A 23,682-nucleotide genomic window follows, 5' to 3' on the forward strand; every position below is an offset into this window, starting at 1 on the left:
GGAATGAGGGTAAGAGGAATAGACAAGAAGTAAATTTTATTTCTACTTTCAAGGAGCATGGTTACGCATATCTTTGTCAAAATAAGCCTGTGACAAATAAAGATTTGTTCTTATCTGTCTGTTCATCTGAACTGTAGTTACCAGCAGGAATTGTTTTGGAGGATGTTTGCATATCATTTTTGAAATATGGGGAAAAGTCTGAGACTAAAGAGCCAGTGGAAATCCACTGCTAAATATCCTTACAGCAAATTAGGTAAAATCCGACTTTTCAGCAGTATTTGAAAAAAAAAAAAAGAGTAACCTTCACTATTTTAAGAACTTCCACCCAGTGCTAGTAGAATTGTATTTTAGCCTGGCTCTTGTTCCAATGGGCAGGAACTACTAACTTCTCGGCATTAATCCAGATTTCTCTTCGTGAAAAGTTACTGATACAAGAGACAGGACCACACATTCTTTGTGATTTGTAGTGTAGAGCGTGAGCGAACCTGCTTGGTTTTACTGACTACAAAAAAAAAAAATACAATCCATTGTGAACACCTTTGGGATCCTAAACATAATTAGCAGTATCTGATGACTGCTGAATATTCATTGGAAGGGCTGATGCTGAAGCTGAAGCTCCAATATTTTGGCCACCTGATTGACGCGAAGACTCCACTCACTGAAAAAGACCCTGATGCTAGGAAGAGTTGAGGGCAGGAGAAGGGGAGGACAGAGGATGAGATGGTTGGATGGCATCACCAACTGGATGGACATGAGTTTGAGCAAGTTCTGGAAGTTGGTGATGGGCAGGGAAGCCTGGCCTGCTGCGGTTCATGTGGTCTTAAAGAGTCGGACACGACTGAGCGACTCACCTGAACTGATGACTGCTGCAAACAAGTTTTTCTTAACTCAAAATCTTCCACGTCCTCAGAAATATTGAAAATGCTCAACAAAAATATTTCTGAAATTAAAAAGGAAATTCGGTAATGGAAATTAAGTGTACTGGGCTACCTTGGGACGTCGTGTTACAAAGACCCGACGTCTAGTATCTCAATAAAGGGGAAGTTTTAATAAAATATTCCTAACAGCAATATTCTTCGAAAAGCTAGTATTTCAGGAAAGACAGCTGGGGCTTTTACTTTGCAAACTGCTTGAAAGCCAAATCGAAAGCGCCAACTTCCGCAGAGGTGTGGAACACTACCACTACAGATGCTCCACGCCTAGCTCCGAGAAGTCGGAGACAAACCAGAGAGCAGGCAGGGTGGGGATAATCTCGCGAGAAGCAACGTATAAATCATTTTCCGCGATATTTGGTGCCCAGCCCCTTTCCTCTCTCTCTGTCTCTCTCTCGCAGGATCACGGTTAATCTCGCGATCTTTTGGAAGTTCCGTTGGGGAAGATGGCGGCGGCCGCGAGCACCCTTCTCTTCTTGCCGCCGGGGACTTCAGACTGAGTCTTCCCTGGAAGAGTGGGACTGCAGGTGCCCTGCGTCCCGGGAGCCCGAACCAACTTGGTTCCTCCATTACTGGTGGGGAAGGGCATATCCTCTTGTGTAGGACTTAGGCCCTCCCCGCCGTCAGGATGAAGGCTCAGGGGGAGACCGAGGGTGAGTGACTGAGGGGGAAATCAGGGGGCGGGACACAGCTGGGGGAGCCAATGCCTCCGCGGGGGCCACTCTCCCGAGGGCTCAGGATCTAGGAGGCGGGATATGTGTGAGTTTTAGAGTCTGACTGCCTTCCTTGGTGATGGAGAGCTTCGACTTTGGCGAGATGGGGGCTCCCAACTTGAGTGTGAAGGTTTCCTGTTTGGCAAGGGGCAACATTTGGGCCTCAGAGCATTTTTTAGCCTAAAGAGATGGGAGACCGGGCAAGTTAATGTAAAACTTGCTTTTTCAGAAGAGAAATCTGAATGATGATATAAAACAGTAATAGAACGCTGTATATCAAAGTACTGTAAGATGTTTTGGCGTGAATGAAATGATAGGTCCTTATGGTATTAAAAGCCAGTAGTTTTCAAAAATGTCACAGTGTTCATATCTTGTGGTATTGTATATTTTAAAAATGCTTTTAATTTCAGTCTTTAAATATCTGAACTAAGAACTACTGAAAAACACTTTTCTGTGTAACTTTATATTCTCTAAAGTTCCACATTTCAGCTTAGATGCTCCCTTAGCATTTCGGACATAGTTCTATTGATACACGATTATTTTCTTGTCTTCTCCAATGTACTCTGAGCTTAGTAGAGCAGGATCTTGCTTTACTCATCATTGTATTGTCCTGGGCACGTAATGTTGTGTTGTGTTAGTCACTCAGTCGTTTCCGATTCTGTGACCCCACGGAGCCCACCAGGCTCCTTCGCCTATGGAATTCTCCAGGCAAGAACACTGAAGTGGGTTGCCGTTTCCTTCTCCAAGCACATAATAGTTGCTCAAAAAAAAAGTTTCATTGAAGCATTTTTGTAAAGACATTTATCATCGGCCTTCTCAACGGAGAGAAGGGAGGTGTGTTTGAAGGAGAAAGGAAAGAGGGTGCAGAGAATGACAAGTGTTAAGTGGAATCTTAGTGAGGCAGGAATTTTGTCTAGTTTGCTCACTGCTGTGTCTCTGAGATGTAAAATAGTGCCTGAGTGAATGTCTTAAATGTGGGAATTGCCAAACATTTCTCCAGAATCATAAACTGGATGAAACAGCCCCAAGAACAGAGTTGAATCTCTATTTGAAGATGTCACTACTTCAACTTTGATTGCTGACATTCTATTCATCTTTCAAGACATCTTTTCTGTAACATCCCTAAACTAATTACACACTTTTCCTCCTTTGAATTTTGATAGTAATGTGTCTATTTTTAAGAGCATATCTCATTTTGCTTTGTGTGATGGTTATTTTCACATTAACTTATCCACACCCCCTCACAGATGTCATCTCAGGCATATTGTATTTTTGCACTGCTGGTCTCCAGCACAGTCCTTGCTCGTGTTAAGCAGTTAAAAGAATTACAGGAGTGTTGGAGGTTGTAGGAGTTTCCTTCAAACACTATCTGGGATCCATTCTTTTCTACCTTTCTCTTACCTGTGCCTGAAACTCATCCATTAGTCACTTGACATGTTCCTTGTTCATACAGTTTGAATTCAAACAGGAAATAGCTGAATGGCAAATGAAGCTTGTTTTCTTGATAATACTTACAAATTGATCTCTTAAAATAATGTGAAAAAATTAAGAAAGTCTGTATTTTCACATTGAAAACCAACTAACCATAGTAAGGCCATGTTCAAATGTATGCTCTGTATATGTCATGCAAAGGATTTCAGGCATATCATGAAATTATTTTGTTGTTAAACAGTAGTCTTGATCCTCAGGACTGGAGGTGGTTCTTTTTTTGCTTCTCATTAAGTCTGAAGAGAAAGCAGTCCCCTTCTATAGTGTTTGTTAGATTAGGCCCATAATTTCTGTCTACTTGTTATTAGAAATGAATTCTTTGTGTATTTTGAAGTAAATGATATTGGAAAAGATTTTAACTGAGTTCGTACCAGGATGAAGTATGGGAGTTTTGTTTGCAAGAAAAACTGTGGAAGGTCTTGAACGAAGAGTTGCTAATGATGTTTTCTGATTTATATCTTAGAGTCGGAAAAGCTGAGTAAGATGAGTTCTCTCTTGGAACGGCTCCATGCAAAATTTAACCAAAATAGACCTTGGAGTGAAACCATTAAGCTTGTGCGTCAAGTCATGGTGAGGATTATGGTGAACTGGATAAAGTGTTGTGCTTAGAAAATTATTTGATAAGCTAAGTTACCTATGTAGACTTTTTCTAGCTAGTTATGGTGTGTCTTCAGTTTTATTTCTCATAACATCATATGAACATGATGGCTTTCAACTTTTAAGAGTCTACCTAAGAAGAAGATATGTTAGTAGAATTTTGTTAATCATGAGTTATAGTAAGCTGGGATATTTTAGGCAAAAGTTGTAAGAAACACACTTATAAAGCATAATGAGTTTCCTAGTGACCTAGTGTTTAGGATTCCCAGCTTTCATTACTGTAACCTTGGGTTCAATCCCAGGTTGAGGAACTAAGATCCCACAAGTCCCACAGCGCTGCCAAAAAAAAAAGATACACATGATAGCCTGATATAGAGAAACATTTACTTTTTACTTCCTGTCAAGCTCCTTGATTCTAATGTGTTAATACTTTCATTGTATCTATATTGGTAGTAGAGTTTGCAATCATTTTTAATTAACTTCACTTGTTTACTCTGTGATTTTCTCTACAGTACTTTCTCCTTCCTGAGGCATTCACCAGTATGGGGAGCCCTTAGTTAAGTGGAATACAGGGAGTGGGGTGAGTGTATAGCACAGCACTAGTAAGAGAACTGAATTTGCTGTCAAAAAAACCTTTATTTTAATCTTGACTCCACTACTACCTGTATAACCTTGGACAAATTACTTGTTTTTTTCCTACCCTCAATTTCCTCATCTAGAAGGTAGAGACACCGGTTTGAGTAAGATGAGCAATACCAGTTGGCTTTTTCACACAGTTTTGCTGTAAAGATCAAATGAGATAATGGACACCAAAATGTCATGTTGCTTAGAGATTTCTGTAACTAAGTTCTACAGACATCTTCTGGCTCAGGATTTTATACATAAAAAAGATTTGTTGTTGTTGTTGTTTTTTTAAGTCTTAATGACAATTTTTCCAGTATGGGTATTCAGAGGTTGTCATTTTTTTACTAGAAGGCAGCCATATTCTAGTTTGAGATATCACCTCTAAATGATATTGTCATTAGAGAAACATCATGAGCTAGAGGACTCCAGGTGGCTACTAAGACCCTCTTTTGGGTTACCAGTTCTTGGTTTGGTCACCATACCTTCCATTGTCTATTTGTTACTTTTGCAGATTCAGAAACCTACTTTTATTGGTATGTAAAAGATTTTGAAGAATTTTCAACAACTGTGTGTGTGCATGCTAAGTCTCTTCAGTCATGTCCAACTCTTTACGACCCTATGGACTGTAGCCTGCTAGGCTCCTCTGTCCATAGGATTCTCCAGGCAAGAATACTGGAGTGGATTGCCATGTCCTCCTCCAGGGGATCTTCTAAACCCAGGGATTAAACCCATGTCTCCTGTGGCTCCTGCACTGCTGGCAGATTCTTTACTGCTGATCCACTGGGGAAGCCCTTTTAAAACTGACATATTAACAAAATCTCAGTAGATTAACATGAAAGTCAGAATGCCTGTTTATTAATGAGGGTTTGTCTTTCCAGTTAACAAAATACTGGTATCCATTGTCTAGAGCAATGGACACAGTCCTTGTCTATTTAAGGTATAAAGGAATCTGGATTATTAATTAAGCAGATGTTTGGGAGCATGGAATTAGAGCCAAGAAAGATGGATTTAGGGCGTGGAAAAGCCTCAAAACCTATCCTTGTATCATAAAACTGCTCATACTTCTGGGGACTAGAATGTTGTACAGAGAGAAACTGCTTCCTTGAATAGGTTTAGAAAAATTATGCTAAATTTTTGCTCTTTGGATTTTTGGATTATGTATCTTGTTTCCTAGAGTGAGTCTGTTGGGTGGGCCAAAAATTTCATTCTGTTTTTTCCGTAACATGGAAAAATCCAAATGAACTTTTTAGCTGGCCCAGTAGTTTGACTAAGGTTTGGTTGTATTTCTTAGATTACATGCATATCACCTTATTAGGTTTGGGAATTGTCAAATTTGAGCCACCCCATTGTGAGTCTTAGGATATAGTCATCTTCTGCAGGAGGCTGATTGCATTTATTACATTTTGATTCTTCTAATTTTTCCCTGAAAATTATTTTAGATCTGGAAATACCTTTGTTGTAGACTCTTTTTTTGGTTGCACTGTGTCATGTGGGATCTTAGTCCCACAGCCAGGGATTGAACCCACATCCCTTGCTTTGGAAGCATGAAATCTTAACCAGTGGACCACCAGAGAAGTCCTAGATGTGAAAATACCCTTTTCTCCTTTCATGGATATGGATATGGTGTATCCATGTATTCAGTAGATTAACCTTTCCTCTGTTGGACAGATGGACAAAATAACAATTAAAAATTTATAGATTATCTAGAATATATAAGAAATATAGAGTATATAGACTACTTCATAATCTGTAGACTCCTGAAATATTATTTCTAGAATAATGTATGTGTTTACCAAAAACTATTGGCTTGGTTAATTTTTACCTCAAATGTTTTCCTATTTTAATATAGGAGAAGAGGGTTGTAATGAGTTCTGGAGGGCACCAACATTTGGTCAGCTGTTTGGAGACATTGCAGAAAGCTCTCAAAGGTTTGTAAACATTGTTGAAATATGCTAACGTCTTAAAAACGCTCCAGTTTAGGAAAGACTTTTATACTAGAAATGTAAGTTGAGATAGGTAGGTCTCACTCTTGATTTCATTATGAAGTTGAGATGAACTTTTACCTGAACTTTTGAAACATTTATTTTTTATTCTATTTTGAAGGCTGGTAGAGACTCAAAAAATAATTGATGAAGGATAACTAAGATAGCATATAGGAGGGGGAAATTTTTTTCCTTCACATGTTCTCTCCTAATTAACTCAATAAGAAGATGGACTTTTTGACTGTAAGACTTTTACAGTATTTATTAAGAATGTTTTCATAAGAAAACAAAAAGAGGAAAGAAAAAAATGTTTTCAGGAAAGCAAACATGAAATTTAAGTCATGAGCTTGATTATTCAAGCTTATAATTACTACTTCTGTCTGGTTTTGAAGGAAAATGAGAGTAAAAACAGACAAACAGGTTTTACACTGATTATCATAAATGAGTCGGGATTGGATCCATACCCGCTTTACCACTAGATGACTAGCAAGTCCCTAAGTATGTCTTTTTTAAAGATATATGCTATGCTAAGTCACTTCAGTCGTGTCCGACTCTGTGTGACCCCATAGACAGCAGCCCATCAGGCTCCCCTATCCCCGGGATTCTCCAGGCAAGAACACTGGAGTGGGTTGCCATTTCCTTCTCCAATGCATGAAAGTGAAAAGTGAAAGTGAAGTCGCTCAGTCCTGTCCGACTCCTAGCGACCCCATGGACTGCAGCATACCAGGCTCCTCCATCCATAGGATTTTCCAGGCAAGAGTACTGGAGTGGGGTGCCATTGCCTTCTCCGTCTTTAAAGATAACCTGTCCCAAATGAGTAAAGAAAAAGTGAAAGGAGAAAGGTCCAGTTTTTTTCAAATAGATCTTTTTTTTTTTTGACCCTTATTGCTTAGGCTGCAGCTAAGCCTTATCAGTGAGCTTTGTGCAAATTATAAGCATTTGAACTATAGATAAGCTTTGTGCAGATTACAAGTATTTGGACTATTGAATGTGTTTATGGCTTTGGAAGGACAGATACACTCCTCAGGATGTTTCTGTCTTTGAAGAATACTATTTAAGTTATTTGGAGCATGCTTTGTGATTTCCTTTTTTTCACCCTTTTGTAGTAACATCTTTACCAGCAATGACTGACCGTTTGGAGTCTATAGCAAGACAGAATGGGTAAGTAGTATATCTGTAGGCAGAAATATTTAACTTAGTGTTGACTTTGGGTGGCTTTATTTATGTGTCTTCTATTAATTTTTGTTTTGATTTGTTCCTGCTAGACTGGGCTCTCATCTCAGTGCCAGTGGCACTGAATGTTACATCACGTCAGATATGTTCTATGTGGAAGTGCAGTTAGATCCTGCAGGACAGCTTTGTGATGTAAAAGTGGCTCACCATGGGGAGAATCCTGTGGTATGTGTTGATATTTCACTGGAATCTGTGGGGTTTACTTAGGGACATTAATTTTTAAGGATATTGTTGGGGTTTGAAATAGCTTGGGTTTAGGTTTTTTCACGAGCCACTGTAGAGATGATGTGATGGGCTACAACATCAGTAGCTGTAGAGTGGAATTTAGAATACTCTGGGTCCATCTCTGACATCATCCAAAGGCTTTGACAAGAAGAAACACCAGAGGAACTTTTTCCAATTCATATCAACAAACATGAGCCGCAGTTGAACAATAGGTGCTGGGGATATGAACAATTTAAATTCCTATCCTCAAAGAACTTATAATCAAGAAGGACAGATAATCTTGTATATAGCTAATGTCTCTGAAAAGCCCTGTAATAGAGACGAATGTAACAGGTGTATAACCAGACAGTTGGATATGAATTCCAAGGATGGCTTTAAAGAGAGGTCCTAATGTTTTAAACAAGCAACTGAAAGTTGATTCCTTTATAAAGTATTTCATATATTTGATTTTTAATTTCATGACCCAACCCCATGGTTTACCAAGTAGGAAGATGTCTTTGATATCTTAATATAAGGACCTTCTATAGTTTTAATGTTTTTGTTAAAAAGCATGTGTTATTAATAAAAAAGAAAAAAACTTTTGATGTCTTCAAGCATTTTAAAGTAGCTTAGAGTTTTAACATAATTTCTTTAATTTCAGAGCTGTCCAGAGCTTGTACAGCAGCTAAGGTGAGCAGCTGACATTTACATTCCCTTTTATTGGCAGACAGTGCTGTTCTTTATAGTTACATTTTGAGAATGGTTAGAATTTACTTTTCTAAGGAACAACTTTATTTTCTTGGGTCAAGATTTTTCAGAGTCTGTACTTGATCACTTTCAGAATTGACTTAGCTTTTTTTTTTTAACACTCTATTCCATCTATCCTAGGGTTTCCCAACCTTGACAGTATTGCCATTTTGGGTTGGGAGATTCTTTGCTCTAGGGAGTTGCCCAGTTCATTCTTGAATGTTAAACAGCATCCCTGGTTTCTCCCAACTAGTTAGGATCTATGATAACCTCCTGATCTGTGATAATCAAAAATATCTCCAGATATTGTCAGACGTCCTCTGGAGGACAAAATCACTCCTGGTTGAGAACTGCTGAGTTAACCTTAGGAATTCTCTGTGGAACAAAAATAAATAGAACCTAATTATTGAATTAGAGAAAGCTTGAGAAAATTGAGTCTATACTATGGAAAGAACTTTTTTTCACTTTGAGAAAAATTGTTTTATATTTCAGGTTTATGGGTCCTAAATCATAGTAAAGTGCTAGGCTTGAAGACAGTCTCTTTTAGTAATTGATGTCTTTTGTCTTTGGCTTATCTTTTCTCCTTTAATTGAGTGGAGATTTCCATGCTTAAATTTAAACCCAGAATTAACTCTCTGGGAATTTGAGAAAGTTGTTACATCAATTTTATGTTTTAAATATAGTGCAGTTATCAGACATCACACGGAGGAATCTTACGGGTTTAACATTGAGAAATAAGTTTTACACTCAGCCTTCCAGTGATCATTTTAATGTCCTTACAGCCAAATACACCAGATTTGAATGAGCTTTGAAAAATTGCAATGCAACATAAAAAAATAACCTTTTATGATTTCATTTACTCAATAAGTCTAGCAAAGATGTATTATCAGAATAGTCCAGGAAACCAGTATTTCTGGTTCTAATGTAGAATAGGAGACTGTACCAGTTTATGGACTGATGGTGTTCTAAAGTTAATTTGTAAGCATGTTTGGAAGTGGGAACTTTAGAAAGAATATTAGTCTTTACCAGGTATTTTTAATCACTCTGTATAGATGATGATTTTAAGGTAAGGAATATATTTTGCTGTTGCTCTTGTTTCTTTTTAGTGTCTTCATGGCACTTTGGGCAGTAAGTATTCAATAAATGCCTGATCAAGTATCTGACATTTGTCAGAGCAGTACAGTTTTCAACAGACATTTTTTTTTTTAAGTTTGAAAAAGGAATAGAGACTTAGAATTGTTGAGTTGTGTTGGATTCCTGCCTATAAAAGCTTATTTGACTAAGAGTCCATCTCTGAATGTTAGGTTTTAGGATGCCAGGATTCCTGGTAGTAGTTTCTTTTTCCTGGGGTAAATCTTGTTATAGGATTGTTATAGGAACATTTCAAAATATATCGTTTGCCTCCACACTACCTATTCTGCCTTTACTTAGGTCTCCCATCTCTCTCCCACTGTTCATTTCCTTTCTCTGCTCTTAGTGTATACATGAAAGTGTCCTATCTTCCTAATTTATTTACTTCCTTTTTCTCTCTAAAAGATTTTTTTTCCTCATGACATCCAGTCATCTCAGTTACAAATTAAGAGGAGAAGTGCTTTATTTAAACTAAGTCTCATTACTGAAGAACAAATTAGTATATGAGGTAACAGGTCTTTTTGACTATCTTTTATACTGTTTATTAGCACCTTCTCCCAAAAAATGGAGCAGAGAAAGGAGAACATTGTATTTTCTTTTGCAACTTTTGATTGATTCCAGAAAACTCTGGGGGGAAAAATAAAAGCAAATTATTAAGATTAGTTTTATATAGCCTTGATTTTTGGGACTTTGCTGATACGATTGAGTAGTAATTATATGTTTTATTCTCTTCCCTCTCTCCTCTTCCCTGAACATCTTACAGGGAAAAAAATTTTGATGAATTTTCTAAGCACCTTAAGGGTCTTGTTAATCTTTATAACCTTCCAGGGGACAAGTAAGTATTTTTTGCTTTTGTTTGAAAAATTAGTATAAATCTATAAATCATTTTGTACTTAGAAATTTGCCAAGTCTTCTGCCCTAGCTCATTTGTAATTTCTATTCATTCTGACAGTCTATAACTCAGCTAATTAATGTCCTTTAAAGGTATTTTAAATAAACAGTATCTGCATTAATGATTATAGTGCTAGAAGGTAGATTATAATCCTTGAGGTATCTTCAGCATATTGATTTCTAGGCTGAAAGAAATTGTCATGGGACTGGTTTTATATTTTTAACCTAATTGGGATTCTGCTTACTTGCTTGGTCTTTTAAGTAGAGATAAAAACTAGCTTTGGTAGATCACTAATGATTTTGTTTTTTAATTTTTTTTTTTTTAATAGATATCTAAGTTGCTTCCAAGGTAGATTTGCTCTCTAGGCTTTCAGTGTTTGTGTATATGTATATTCGTTAACTAATTCTTGTTCTGTTTACTTTCCAGCAAACTGAAGACTAAAATGTACTTGGCTCTCCAATCCTTAGAACAGGATCTATCTAAAATGGCAGTTATGTATTGGTAAGACTGGCTAAAGTATCAATTCTCTTTGACCTTGTTCTTAAAGTTTTTTGTCTATAGGTTACTAGGCTTCTGTTATTTAAAAAATATGTATTATAGATGCATGTTACTATGCATCTGTATTTTACCTGTACTGTACATCTTGTCCATATCCTTTCACTTCCCAAATGATTGCATTCCATTTTCTGAATATCAGTATCCCTAAGTTGTTGGTTGGTATTCCATAGGTTTTATGAGAAGACTTGTGAAACCTGGCCTCCCTTCTGATAAATAATATTATAGTTGTAATTTTTGTTCACCATATTACACACTGGTATATTCTTAGAAATTATCCCTTCACCTTGAGGGTGAAATATAATTGTTAAATGCCCAAGATAGAGTCATTAGGATAGAATTAAAAGATGTGTAAGGGCTGAACTCATTATGACATTATATACTAATACCTTCAGGGCTTAAATGTAAATAAACATAGATCATTTGTCTTGCAGGAAAGCAACCAATGCTGGTCCCTTGGACAAGATTCTTCATGGAAGTGTTGGCTATCTCACTCCAAGAAGTGGGGGTATGTGATGCTATTTTGCTTGTTTAGAAAAAAACCTAATTTTTAGTTGAAAGATTACTACTTAAAATTTCATCTTGGTTTTATAAGCAGAAGGTGAAAATTACTAGTCATTTGTGATGGTTTTCTTTTTGTTTAATTGAAATGTAGTTGATTTTCAATGTTGTGTTAGTTTCTGGTATATGGTAAACTGATTCAGTTGTATATACTTTTATTCTTTTTCCTATTCTTTTTCATAATAGTTTATTATAAGATACTGAACGTAGTTCCCTGTGCTATACAGTAGGACACTGTTGTATAATAGTTTGTCTCTGCCAATCCCAGACTCCAAATTTACCCCTCTCATTTGTGTATTTTTTAGTGGTTTCTAAGGTGTCAATACTTGCCCTCCCCTAGTTTTCATATTTTTTAATTGTGAAGTAAATTGTTGCTGCTTGAAATAATACTTATGCTTCTGTCGTATTTCACAAGCTGCTTTGGATCATGAGTTCTCATATTTTAAACTATTTTCTTGTATATAGGTTTATAGGAAGGGAATATTTTTCTTTATTTGTAAGTTACCTGATAAAGTAGTGATGTTTTATTTTTCATAGGTCATTTAATGAACTTGAAGTATTATGCCTCTCCTTCTGACCTGCTGGATGATAAGACAACATCCCCTATCATTTTGCATGAGAATAATGGTAAGACTTTCACTATAAAGTAACTAAAGGTTTTGCTCAGTGTTTAAAAAATATTTTAAAAAATTTGAATGCCCAGACCTGCCTGTACTTTCTGGTTTGCTACTCACAAGTAAATATGCCATCCCTATCAAAGTTTTCCATTTCTACCAGAGTTTGCTTCTGATATATACATACACATTCATACATATATACATATGTATATATACGTTTGTTGTCATCTAGTTGCTCAGTCATGCTCAGCTCTTTTGCGACCCAATGGACTGTAGCCTGCCAGGCTCCTTGTCCATAGGATATACATACATAATAATAAAGGCTTAATTGATCCTTTTGAATGAGTAAATGAGTGAATGAGAAAATGTAAATGATCTGACTTGAAATTTGCTTTAATCATTACTTTAATGGTAAAGAAGTTAACCAACTTACTAAAGAACTAAAATAATGGATCTTACTTTGTATTTGCACTTTTTTTGGGTGCACTACATGGCTTGCTGGATCTTAGTTCTTTGACCAGAGATGGAACCCCTTGCCCTTGGGAGTGAAGGCACAGGGTTCTAACCACGGACTGCCAGGGAATTCCTGTATTTGCACTTTAATAGACTAAAACCTAATGAAAAATGGCCTAATACCTCATTTTGCTCCCCTTTTTAACTTCAATCATTGACTGTCTGTAGTCATAATTCTGTTTAAATGCATTCTGAAGTTGGAGAAAATAAGTTAATATTGGTAATCGGTCTTTAAAATTTTTTTCCTTAGACTGCATTGTTTCCTATATTTTGTATTATTTACTAACAGAATTATTGGTTTGTTAGAAAGGTACTTGTAGCATTTCTAAGTTATATAGGTATAGAATCTGATAATTAGGGCTGACAAATTACACAGAAGCTAGCTTTTTGTTTTTTTTTTAATGTTAAGATCCTTATAATTTGTGTTACTCTGGAGAATACCATTTTTTTTCTTTTTCCCAGTTCCTCGATCTTTGGGCATGAATGCATCAGTGACAATCGAAGGAACATCTGCTATGTATAAACTCCCAATTGCACCATTAATTATGGGATCACATCCAGTTGACAACAAATGGTAAGTGAAATATAATTCTAGGGTAGCAAAGTCCATTTTTTTTCAACTTTAAGCCCAATAAGAAACAAGTATTACTTTGACTTGGCTCTTCCCACACTTGACTTCCTAGGGGTGGGCTTTTTGTTTTATCCATTTGATTTCTCTTTTCGGTATTTGCATGCTCCTCTTTGAAGTCTGCTCATAGAACACAGTTTTATCATGAGAGAGAAAGAAGAGAACCGTGCTACTTCCACTGGCTTAGTGGTTTAGTGATTGCTCTATGGGATTTTCTTATGGGACTTTATGTTGATCTGGAGCTATGTTGGAGTAATATTAATAACTAGAGAACGTGTTTCAGGATAGATGTTCGATAAGATACTTTAGGGTTAACAAATAGGATATTTTGGAATTGGGGGAAGGAAGTTCAAAGAGTGAAGTTTGATAGTCTTTGTATGTGTTTATATGATACAAACGTGTCTGAGTGTTGAGAACTTTTCATTTTTACATCAATTCAGAATCCCAATCCTCTACTTTTTTTTTTGAAGGACTCCCTCCTTCTCCTTAGTTACCAGTGCCAACAGTGTTGATCTTCCTGCTTGTTTCTTCTTGAAATTTCCCCAGCCACTTCCAGTATCTAGAGCATTTGTTCAGAAAATTCAGAACTGCACAGGTGAGTTTTAAGCAGCATCAGAAGCTAATAATTGTTATAAAAGTAAAAGCAAACTTCAAATTCACATTATCTTAGCCCTCTTTCAGTCTTGACCTCAAAAAACTAGTGATAGGTATAGATATCATGGTGTTTTGAACTAGTCAGTGCTTATTAGTAAGTACTTCTTGAATAAATGGGTGAATGAAGGGAAAACTGAGCTGTCAACATTTTCATCTTACTGTGATTATATTGATCTTTGCTCTTCCAGGAATTCCATTGTTTGAAACTCAGCCAACTTATGTACCCCTCTATGAACTGATCACTCAATTTGAACTGTCAAAGGATCCTGACCCCTTACCTTTGAATCACAACATGCGATTTTATGCTGTAAGTAAGGCGTTATGGATTGTTGTAGATTATGGTTGGACCCAAGATCAGAATCTTCCTTTTATAGGATATCTGAAATCAGAAGACATTCTTTTGGCTTACCAGATCATGTCCTGTTTTCTCAGGCAGGAAATTACAGATATCTTTGAAATGTACTGAAAAAGAACATAACTTCCAAGTTAGGAAAAATGTACATTGAATTGTTGAAATTTCAAATGAAAGTCTCTTAATGGTATTCTAAACTTTTATAAGCTTATAAGTAGGTATTAAGAATTCTTGCTGTTTAATCCTTTCAAGTGCTGTGAACTTCTGATCTACAGAGTACTTACAGAGAAGAAAGTACTGGAATGAGTGAATTAAGGACGGTTTTTAAACCACATCTGAACTTGAATTTATTTGAATGTTTGACAATAGTCTAAAGTAACAGTTCCTCAATTCTGGCTCCATTATAACTGTATACTGCTACTGCTAAGTCACTTCGGTTGTGTCTGACCCTGTGTGACCCCATAGACGGCAGCCCACCAGGCTCCCCTGTCCCATAGGGTGTTATTAAAAAATAAAAATTTTGCACTTACTGTTCAGGGACCCCTTTTATACAGATTTCTGAGGTAATTTTTATGTTAGCTAGGTTAGGAAACCACTGGCAGAACATTTAGAAAAAAGGGGTCTTTTCAGCCAAGTGAGTGAGTGGCAAGAAATTGCTGATTTTTGAGGAGTAGGGTGTTTTTTGTTTTTTTTTTTTTTTCAGGATAGTTTGTGGTTGGAGTACAGTGGCTGAGTAAATAGCATTTGTTCCCTTTGTTCTTTTTGCCCAGGCTCTTCCAGGTCAACAGCACTGCTATTTCCTCAACAAGGATGCTCCTCTTCCAGATGGTAGAAGTCTACAGGGAACCCTTGTTAGCAAAATCACCTTTCAGCACCCTGGCCGGGTTCCTCTTATCCTGAATCTGATCAGACACCAAGTGGCCTATAACACCCTAATAGGAAGCTGTGTCAAAAGAACTATTCTGAAGGAAGGTACTGCCTTTCCTTTTGCTGTATTTACCGGTAAATGGTACTGATTACTCTGCTACTGCTAAGTCACTTTAGTCGTGTCTGCCCTGTGTGACCCCATAGACGGCGGCCCACCAGGCTCCCCCGTCCCTGGGATTCTCCAGGCAAGAACACTGGAGTGGGTTGCCATTTCCTTCTCCAATGCATGAAAGTGAAAAGTGAAAGTGAAGTCACTGAGTCGTGCTCGACTTTTAGTGACCCCATGGACTGCAGCCTACCAGGCTCCTCTGCCCATGGGATTTTCCAAGCAAGAGTACTGGAGTGGGGTGCCATTGCTTTGTCCGACTGATTACTCTAGTAGTTCTCTAATTTGGTGGCTCATCATATCACCTGTGGAGCTTCTAAAACTACAAATATTTGGTTTCCATACCAAATGAACTTAATTAGAATTTCTGTGGGAGGAGTTGGGAATCTAGTTTAAGCTCTGTGGATAATTTTGATGGAAGCAATCTGTATATTGGCATATGGAAACTACTGAGTTTTTTTGCAATGGGCTTACTGTTTTTCTGCATGCAGTGGTGTAATTGGGTACCTAGGGCCCTGAATCTTGCAGCAGATATATAAGGTATAATTTGAGATTTTGTAGGAAGAGAGTTCTTGACACCTAAATTTTAGGTTGTTAGGCAGTGCTTCTCACGTTTTAATCCTGAGTATATTTTCTCCACCTTCTTTGGAGAATTTTATCATATAGCTTAAAAACAGATGAGACCTGTGCCCTTTTCTTTCTCTCCCAGGATTCTGGAATGCTGATGTTTTTCACACAGTTTGCTCTTAGAAATCTTGATATGAATTTTGGCTGCTCTAGTTAATCATAGTTAATTTTTTACATTAGTTGTAAACATTTCAGTGATAGAACTGTGCCATTCAAATGGTAGGCAAGAAGAAACCCAGAAGGTAAATCAGGACATATATTTTATGGGAGTAAGAATTGTTCCAGAAACGAAAAATTTTAGAAAGTTGAAGTAATGACACAGAACATGTGCAAGTATCCTTATGACCCTTCTGTTTCATGTATCTCAATCCTAGGAGATTATCCACATAGCTTTAGAGCATTTAAAAATGAGTTTTTGTGAGATAGTTATGAAGTTAGTCCTACAGAGATACATACTTTTCCCCAAGAAAGTATATAATTCTTGTCTCTGGGCTTTCAGCATGTTTGGCTTAGAAACCAACGATGATAGTTATATGTAAGTGTATTTGGCATAAATATATCATTTTAGATTGTATTCCCTACGTCCATGTTTACCAAACTATGGAATGTATAGCTAACAGCTGTATACTAGTAGAAAGCAGAGTTTATGACAGTGATTCTGATGCTTATCAAATAGAATGAGAAACTCCTCTTGGCCACATTTATTTTCAGAATTGATTTTCAAGGCAGGATGTTTATATCTGCCAAGGACTTTATCAATTTAGGGATTAAATATCTTCATTTAAAAAAACTGAAGTTTACTTTGTTTTAGAGTATTTATAACATAAACTGGTAGATTCTTGGGAATCTGATTTCTTCAATCACCTGTGAGTGCCAGTGGGTTTCATGTTTTTAAAAAAATATATGGGATTTAGTTTCCAGTGAGGGAGAGAAAGGATTTCATAATTAATGATTACTATTTACACATCTCAAGTCTTTTTATCTAGTTGATTATTTTATGATCCTTTTCTTTGCCTTTTAGATTCTCCAGGGCTTCTCCAATTTGAAGTGTGTCCCCTCTCAGAGTCTCGTTTCAGCGTGTCTTTTCAGCACCCTGTGAATGACTCCCTGGTGTGTGGTGAGTTATGTGGGTGGTTAGCACCTCTCTCAGGGTAGCAGTTTGGTCCTTTTATCTCTTCTTGAAAAGTCAGAAACTGAAGCCAAATCCATCCTAAACACCTCCTATATGTTTTATTTTTCAGTGGTAATGGATGTGCAGGACTCAACACATGTGAGCTGTAAACTCTACAAGGGGCTGTCAGATGCACTCATCTGCACAGATGACTTCATTGCCAAAGTTGTTCAAAGGTAGCACTGGCCCTTTTTCATCAGAGTACCATTAATAGGTGTATAAAGAATGCTGTTTTCAGTAATAAATGAATTAGAAATTTAGGAGGAAGGCATTTAGTCACTGCTTTGAATTCACACTTCTCTGGTTTTGGATCTAGAAGCAATATGAGTTTTTGATTTTATAAATCTCATAAGAGTAATAGGAAGTAAAGTAGGTAACTTCAGACCCAGTGTTAGGGCTCTTTTATGAGGGAGAGAGCTGAAAAAAATGTAGATCTTTTTTTCACTTTTCCTCTGTGTCATTTTTGTAAAAAACACATGTAATATGTCAAACAGCAGTATGTGGGAAGATACTTTAGCCATTCAGCTTCCTGGAAGCATTAATATGTAATTTCAAGATTTTTTAGAGCAGGTACGAGTGGTCTGTTTAGTAAATAAAAATAAATTTTATTGACACATAAGACATGCCTGTAAATGAACACGTCTGTTCCTTTACATATTGTTTATGGTAGCTTTTGAGCTAAGGTGGCAGAGTAGCTGGACAGAAACCATATAATCTTAAAAAGTCAATATATTACTATCTGGTCTTTTAAGAAAGGTTGTTGACATAGTGTAGAGCAAATTGTTTTCAAACATGTTTATAAACATAAATTTATCTGTAACATAAAAAGTGCTTTGCTTTAAAATAAAAAGGATTTCCTGCCAGTGGTAGTACTTTTCACAGATAGCTTTGGGGTGATTTAAGCTATTTAAGTATAGAATTTGATGGGTCAAGAGATTTTTCTAGTGGTTCATCAATTAAGATAAATTGTATATACAATTACACCATTAATCACATGTGAAGTCCCCAAAGGAGGGCATTTTCTTACTGAGGTCATTATTACCAGTTTTATTTTAGTTCAGTATGGTATCTAATTATTTGGACATCTGTTTAGGATTGGTTTGTTTTTGGTGGCATGTCAAAGGAGGTTGATGATTGCCTCCTGGTCCAGATTTTTTTTTTTTTGGCTCCTCTATGTGGCTTGCAGGATATCAGTTCCCCATCCAAGGATTGAACCTGGGCCCTCAGCAGTGAAAGCTTGGAGTCCTAACCACTAGACTACCAGGGAATTCCTTCCAGATTCTTTTTATTCATTCATTCATATAAAATATTTATTTGGCTGTGCCAGCTCTTAGTTGTGGCATGCGAATCTTTTTTTGTGGCATGTGGGATCTAGTTCCTTACCAGGGATCAAAATCAGGCATCCTGCATTGGGAGTATGGAGTCTTAGCCACTGGACCATCAGGGAAGTCTTCCTCCAGATTCTTTTTAGAATGGGTATATCCAAAGCTCTGGCATTTTACAGAACTGCTCCTGCCTTACAGGTCCTCTGCCTTACCTGAAAACTATTTATTGCACATCTTTACTTAAGGCAAAAGTAAAGCCTTTATCTCAAATGAAAAATTGGTTTAAGTAGCAGCTAATGCATTGTTCATTTTGTTTTTTTCCATCTTATTTTACAGATGTATGTCGATTCCTGTGACGATGAGGGCTATTCGGAGGAAAGCTGAAACCATTCAGGCCGACACTCCAGCACTGTCCCTCATTGCAGAGACAGTTGAAGACATGGTGAAAAAGAACCTGCCCCCGGCTAGCAGCCCAGGGTATGGCATGACCACAGGCAACAACCCAATGAGTGGTACCACTACACCAACCAACACCTTTCCGGGGGGTCCCATTACCACCTTGTTTAATATGAGCATGAGCATCAAAGATCGGCATGAGTCGGTGGGCCATGGGGAGGACTTCAGCAAGGTATCTCAGAACCCAATTCTTACCAGTTTGTTGCAAATCACAGGGAACGGGGGGTCTACCATTGGCTCGAGTCCGACCCCTCCTCATCACACGCCGCCACCTGTCTCTTCGATGGCCGGCAACACCAAGAACCACCCGATGCTCATGAACCTTCTTAAAGATAATCCTGCCCAGGATTTCTCAACCCTTTATGGAAGCAGCCCTTTAGAAAGGCAGAACTCCTCTTCCGGCTCACCCCGGATGGAAATGTGCTCGGGAAGCAACAAGACAAAGAAGAAGAAGTCATCAAGATTACCACCTGACAAACCAAAGCACCAGACTGAAGATGACTTTCAGAGGGAGCTATTTTCAATGGATGTTGACTCACAAAACCCTATCTTTGATGTCAACATGACAGCTGACACGCTGGATACGCCACACATCACTCCAGCTCCAAGCCAGTGTAGTACTCCCCCAACAACTTACCCGCAACCAGTACCTCACCCCCAACCCAGTATTCAAAGGATGGTCCGACTATCCAGTTCAGACAGCATTGGCCCAGATGTAACTGATATCCTTTCAGACATTGCAGAAGAAGCTTCTAAGCTTCCCAGCACTAGTGACGATTGTCCACCCATTGGCACCCCTGTTCGAGATTCTTCAAGCTCTGGGCATTCTCAGAGTGCCCTCTTTGACCCTGATGTCTTTCAAGCCAATAATAATGAAAATCCATACACTGATCCAGCTGACCTTATTGCAGATGCTGCTGGCAGCCCCAGTAGTGACTCACCTACCAATCATTTTTTTCCTGATGGAGTAGATTTCAATCCTGATTTGTTGAACAGCCAGAGCCAAAGTGGTTTTGGAGAAGAATATTTTGATGAAAGCAGCCAAAGTGGAGATAATGATGATTTCAAAGGATTTGCATCTCAGGCACTAAATACTTTGGGGGTGCCAATGCTTGGAGGTGATAATGGGGAGACTAAGTTTAAAGGCAATAGCCAAGCTGACACGGTTGATTTCAGTATTATAGCAGTGGCTGGTAAGGCTTTGGGTCCTACAGATCTTATGGAGCATCACAGTGGTAGCCAGAGTCCTTTATTGACCACTGGGGACTTAGGGAAAGAAAAGACTCAAAAGAGAGTAAAGGAAGGCAATGGTGCCAGTAATAGTAGTCTGTCAGGGACAGGATTAGACAGCAAACCAGGGAAGCGCAGTCGAACCCCTTCTAATGATGGCAAAAGCAAAGATAAGCCTCCAAAGCGGAAGAAGGCAGACACTGAGGGAAAGTCTCCATCTCACAGTTCTAACCGACCTTTCACCCCACCTACTAGTACAGGTGGATCCAAATCTCCAGGCAGTTCAGGAAGATCTCAGACTCCCCCAGGTGTTGCCACACCACCCATTCCCAAAATTACTATTCAGATTCCTAAGGGAACTGTGATGGTGGGCAAGCCCTCTTCTCACAGTCAGTATACCAGCAGTGGTTCTGTGTCTTCCTCAGGAAGTAAAAGCCACCATAGCCATTCTTCCTTATCTTCTGCTTCCAACTCAGGCAAGATGAAAAGCAGTAAATCAGAAGGTTCATCAAGTTCTAAGTTAAGTAGCAGTATATATTCTAGCCAAGGGTCTTCGGGATCTAGCCAATCCAAAAATTCATCCCAGTCTGGGGGAAAGCCAGGCTCCTCTCCTATTACCAAGCATGGACTGAGCAGTGGCTCCAGCAGCACCAAGATGAAACCTCAAGGGAAGCCATCATCACTTATGAATCCTTCTTTAAGTAAACCAAACATATCCCCTTCCCATTCGAGGCCACCTGGAGGCTCTGATAAGCTTGCCTCTCCAATGAAGCCTGTTCCTGGGACTCCCCCATCCTCTAAAGCCAAGTCCCCCATCAGTTCAGGTTCTGGTGGTTCTCACATGTCTGGAACTAGTTCAAGCACCGGTATGAAGTCATCTTCAGGGTTAGGATCCTCAGGCTCATTGTCTCAGAAAACTCCCCCATCATCTAACTCTTGTACAGCATCTTCCTCTTCCTTTTCCTCAAGTGGCTCTTCCATGTCATCCTCTCAGAACCAGCATGGGAGTTCCAAAGGGAAATCTCCCAGCAGAAATAAGAAGCCGTCTTTAACAGCTGTCATAGATAAACTGAAGCATGGGGTTGTCACCAGTGGCCCTGGGGGTGAAGACCCAATGGACGGCCAAATGGGGGTGAGCACAAATTCTAGCCATCCTGTGTCCTCCAAACATAACATGTCTGGAGGAGAGTTCCAGGGCAAGCGTGAGAAAAGTGATAAAGACAAATCAAAGGTTTCCACCTCGGGGGGCTCAGTGGATTCATCTAAGAAGACCTCAGAGTCTAAAAATGTGGGGAGCACGGGTGTGGCAAAAATTATCATCAGCAAGCATGATGGGGGATCCCCCAGCATTAAAGCCAAAGTGACTTTGCAGAAACCTGGGGAAGGTGGTGGAGAAGGGCTCAGGCCTCAGATGGCCTCTTCCAAAAACTATGGCTCTCCACTCATCAGTGGTTCCACTCCAAAGCATGAGCGTGGCTCTCCCAGCCATAGTAAGTCACCAGCATATACCCCCCAGAATCTGGACAGTGAAAGTGAGTCAGGCTCCTCCATAGCAGAGAAATCTTATCAGAACAGTCCTAGCTCAGATGATGGCATCCGACCTCTTCCAGAATACAGCACAGAGAAGCATAAGAAGCACAAAAAAGAAAAGAAGAAAGTAAAGGACAAAGATAGGGACCGGGACAAAGACCGAGACAAGAAAAAATCTCATAGCATCAAGCCAGAGAGTTGGTCTAAATCACCCATCTCTTCAGACCAGTCCTTGTCTATGACAAGTAACACAATCTTATCTACAGACAGGCCCTCAAGGCTCAGCCCTGACTTTATGATTGGGGAGGAAGATGACGATCTTATGGATGTGGCCCTGATTGGCAACTAGGAACCTATTTAAAGCAAAAATATGGCCAGAGAAGAACTAAGTGTATAGGCAAATCATCATAAGGAGTGAGTCAGACAGGTCTGATTTTGTGTTTAAGAATCTTAAATGGCATGGCTTTGACACCAAGTGGGATGAATTTTGAAAGGCATAGCCGGACCCTACTAAAGAGACCATAGGGTTTGATTCTGGTTACCACAAATCACTTGTTCCTTTGCCAGAAAAAAAAAAAAAGTTTTAAAATATTTGCTTATGAAAGGGAGGGGGTGGGAAGGGCTTAGGGAGAGGGAAGGGTGGGAAACAGTTTTGTGGGAAATATTCATATATATTTTTTCTCCCTTTTTCCATTTTTAGGCCATGTTTTAAACTCATTTTAGTGCATGTATTTGAAGGGCTGGGCAGAAATGAAAAAGCAATACATTCCTTGATGCATTTGCATGAAGGTTGTTCACCTTTGGGTAGTTGTCCATTTGAGGCAGGGGCAAATGAAGGACTTGGGTCATTTTGGACACTTAAGTAATGTTTGGTGTCTGTTTCTTAGAGGAGTGATTGGGGAGGGAAGATGATTTTAGCTATTTATTTGTAATATTTTAACCCTTTATCTGTTTGCTTTTATACAGTGTTTTTTTTCTATTCTATGAGGTTCAGGGTTCAAAATGATGGGAGGCAAGGAGGAGGCTTATTTGGTGGTAGGGAGCTTGTGGCTTATGCTGGTAATGTAGTATCAAGCTGAAGCAGATCAGTCAGAGCCCACCTTTGGAGTCAAGTAGAAAACCAAAATGGTGTTTTTGTTATAGGAGGTTTTTCATAGGGTTCAGACATCATAGGAATATTAGGAGTTACCTTTCTGTGGAGGCATTGATTTATAGTTTTTTCCTTTAAAGAAAGCTTGGCTGGCTTTTTGGGATATAAACATGTTTTCAGATTCAGTAAAGTTTAAAAGTGGGATAGCCTCCCTGACCCAGTGGCATGAAAACCATTACAGAATTCATAGTTCTCCTATTTCTACAATGTGCCAAAAGTCCATATCCCAGCATTTTGTTTGTAGGAGAACTGATGCCATTCCTGAGAACTGGGCTCCTTGTTTCCCTTCATCACAAGGATAAGGAGTCCAGACTTTAATCACTCCACTGTATGCTCCCTTAGATAAAACAGTAAAAAATTTGCAGCCATAGTTCACTTAAAACCGTTTTCAAGCTCACTTGAAGTAATGGGGGCCTGGAATGCTAGGTGGGCATGAAGATAAACCCTTGCTACTATGTAGCAACACAATTGGACCTTTTTGGAAGAACAGGTCTGAGTCTGGATTCTGGGGGACGTCAATAAGAAGCCCTTCTCATACATATAGAAATCCAGGAGACCATTTGAGTGCAACACAAGTTCTCAGTATTTGGAGGGTCCTCTCAAAATTCTGCGGCCTTACTTTGATTTTGACACCTGCACTGTGCCATTCCTGATGATTCCATTCAGGATCTGTATCAGCAGGATGGGGCACGATCCCCAGCACAACTCTTCTGGATTAAAAAAAAAAAAAAAAAAAA

General features: G+C 38.6%; 1 protein-coding gene across 2 annotated transcripts; it reads left to right on the plus strand.

The window, feature by feature from the left end:
• Positions 1-1,340: 1,340 nt before the first annotated feature.
• Positions 1,341-22,359, plus strand: MED1 (mediator complex subunit 1). Of its 2 annotated transcripts, XM_010842669.1 has the most exons (17): positions 1,341-1,585; positions 3,597-3,703; positions 6,204-6,282; positions 7,443-7,497; positions 7,602-7,734; positions 8,435-8,463; positions 10,415-10,486; positions 10,970-11,044; positions 11,533-11,606; positions 12,197-12,286; positions 13,252-13,363; positions 13,888-14,012; positions 14,260-14,378; positions 15,194-15,395; positions 17,105-17,200; positions 17,325-17,430; positions 18,916-22,359. In XM_010842669.1, the coding sequence occupies exons 1-17, from the start codon at positions 1,561-1,563 to the stop codon at positions 22,142-22,144; spliced, it is 4,728 nt and encodes a 1,575-aa protein (XP_010840971.1). In that variant the 5' UTR covers positions 1,341-1,560; the 3' UTR covers positions 22,145-22,359. The 2 variants fall into 2 exon arrangements, with proteins under 2 accessions (XP_010840971.1, XP_010840972.1); XM_010842670.1 differs by lacking the exons at positions 1,341-1,585; positions 3,597-3,703; positions 7,602-7,734 and having other exon boundaries at positions 6,254-6,282.
• Positions 22,360-23,682: the final 1,323 nt, after the last annotated feature.

The sequence above is a fragment of the Bison bison genome, unplaced genomic scaffold (genome assembly GCF_000754665.1).
Source record: "Bison bison bison isolate TAMUID 2011002044 unplaced genomic scaffold, Bison_UMD1.0 scf7180017864180, whole genome shotgun sequence".
In the NCBI taxonomy this organism is placed as follows: Eukaryota; Metazoa; Chordata; class Mammalia; order Artiodactyla; family Bovidae; genus Bison; species Bison bison.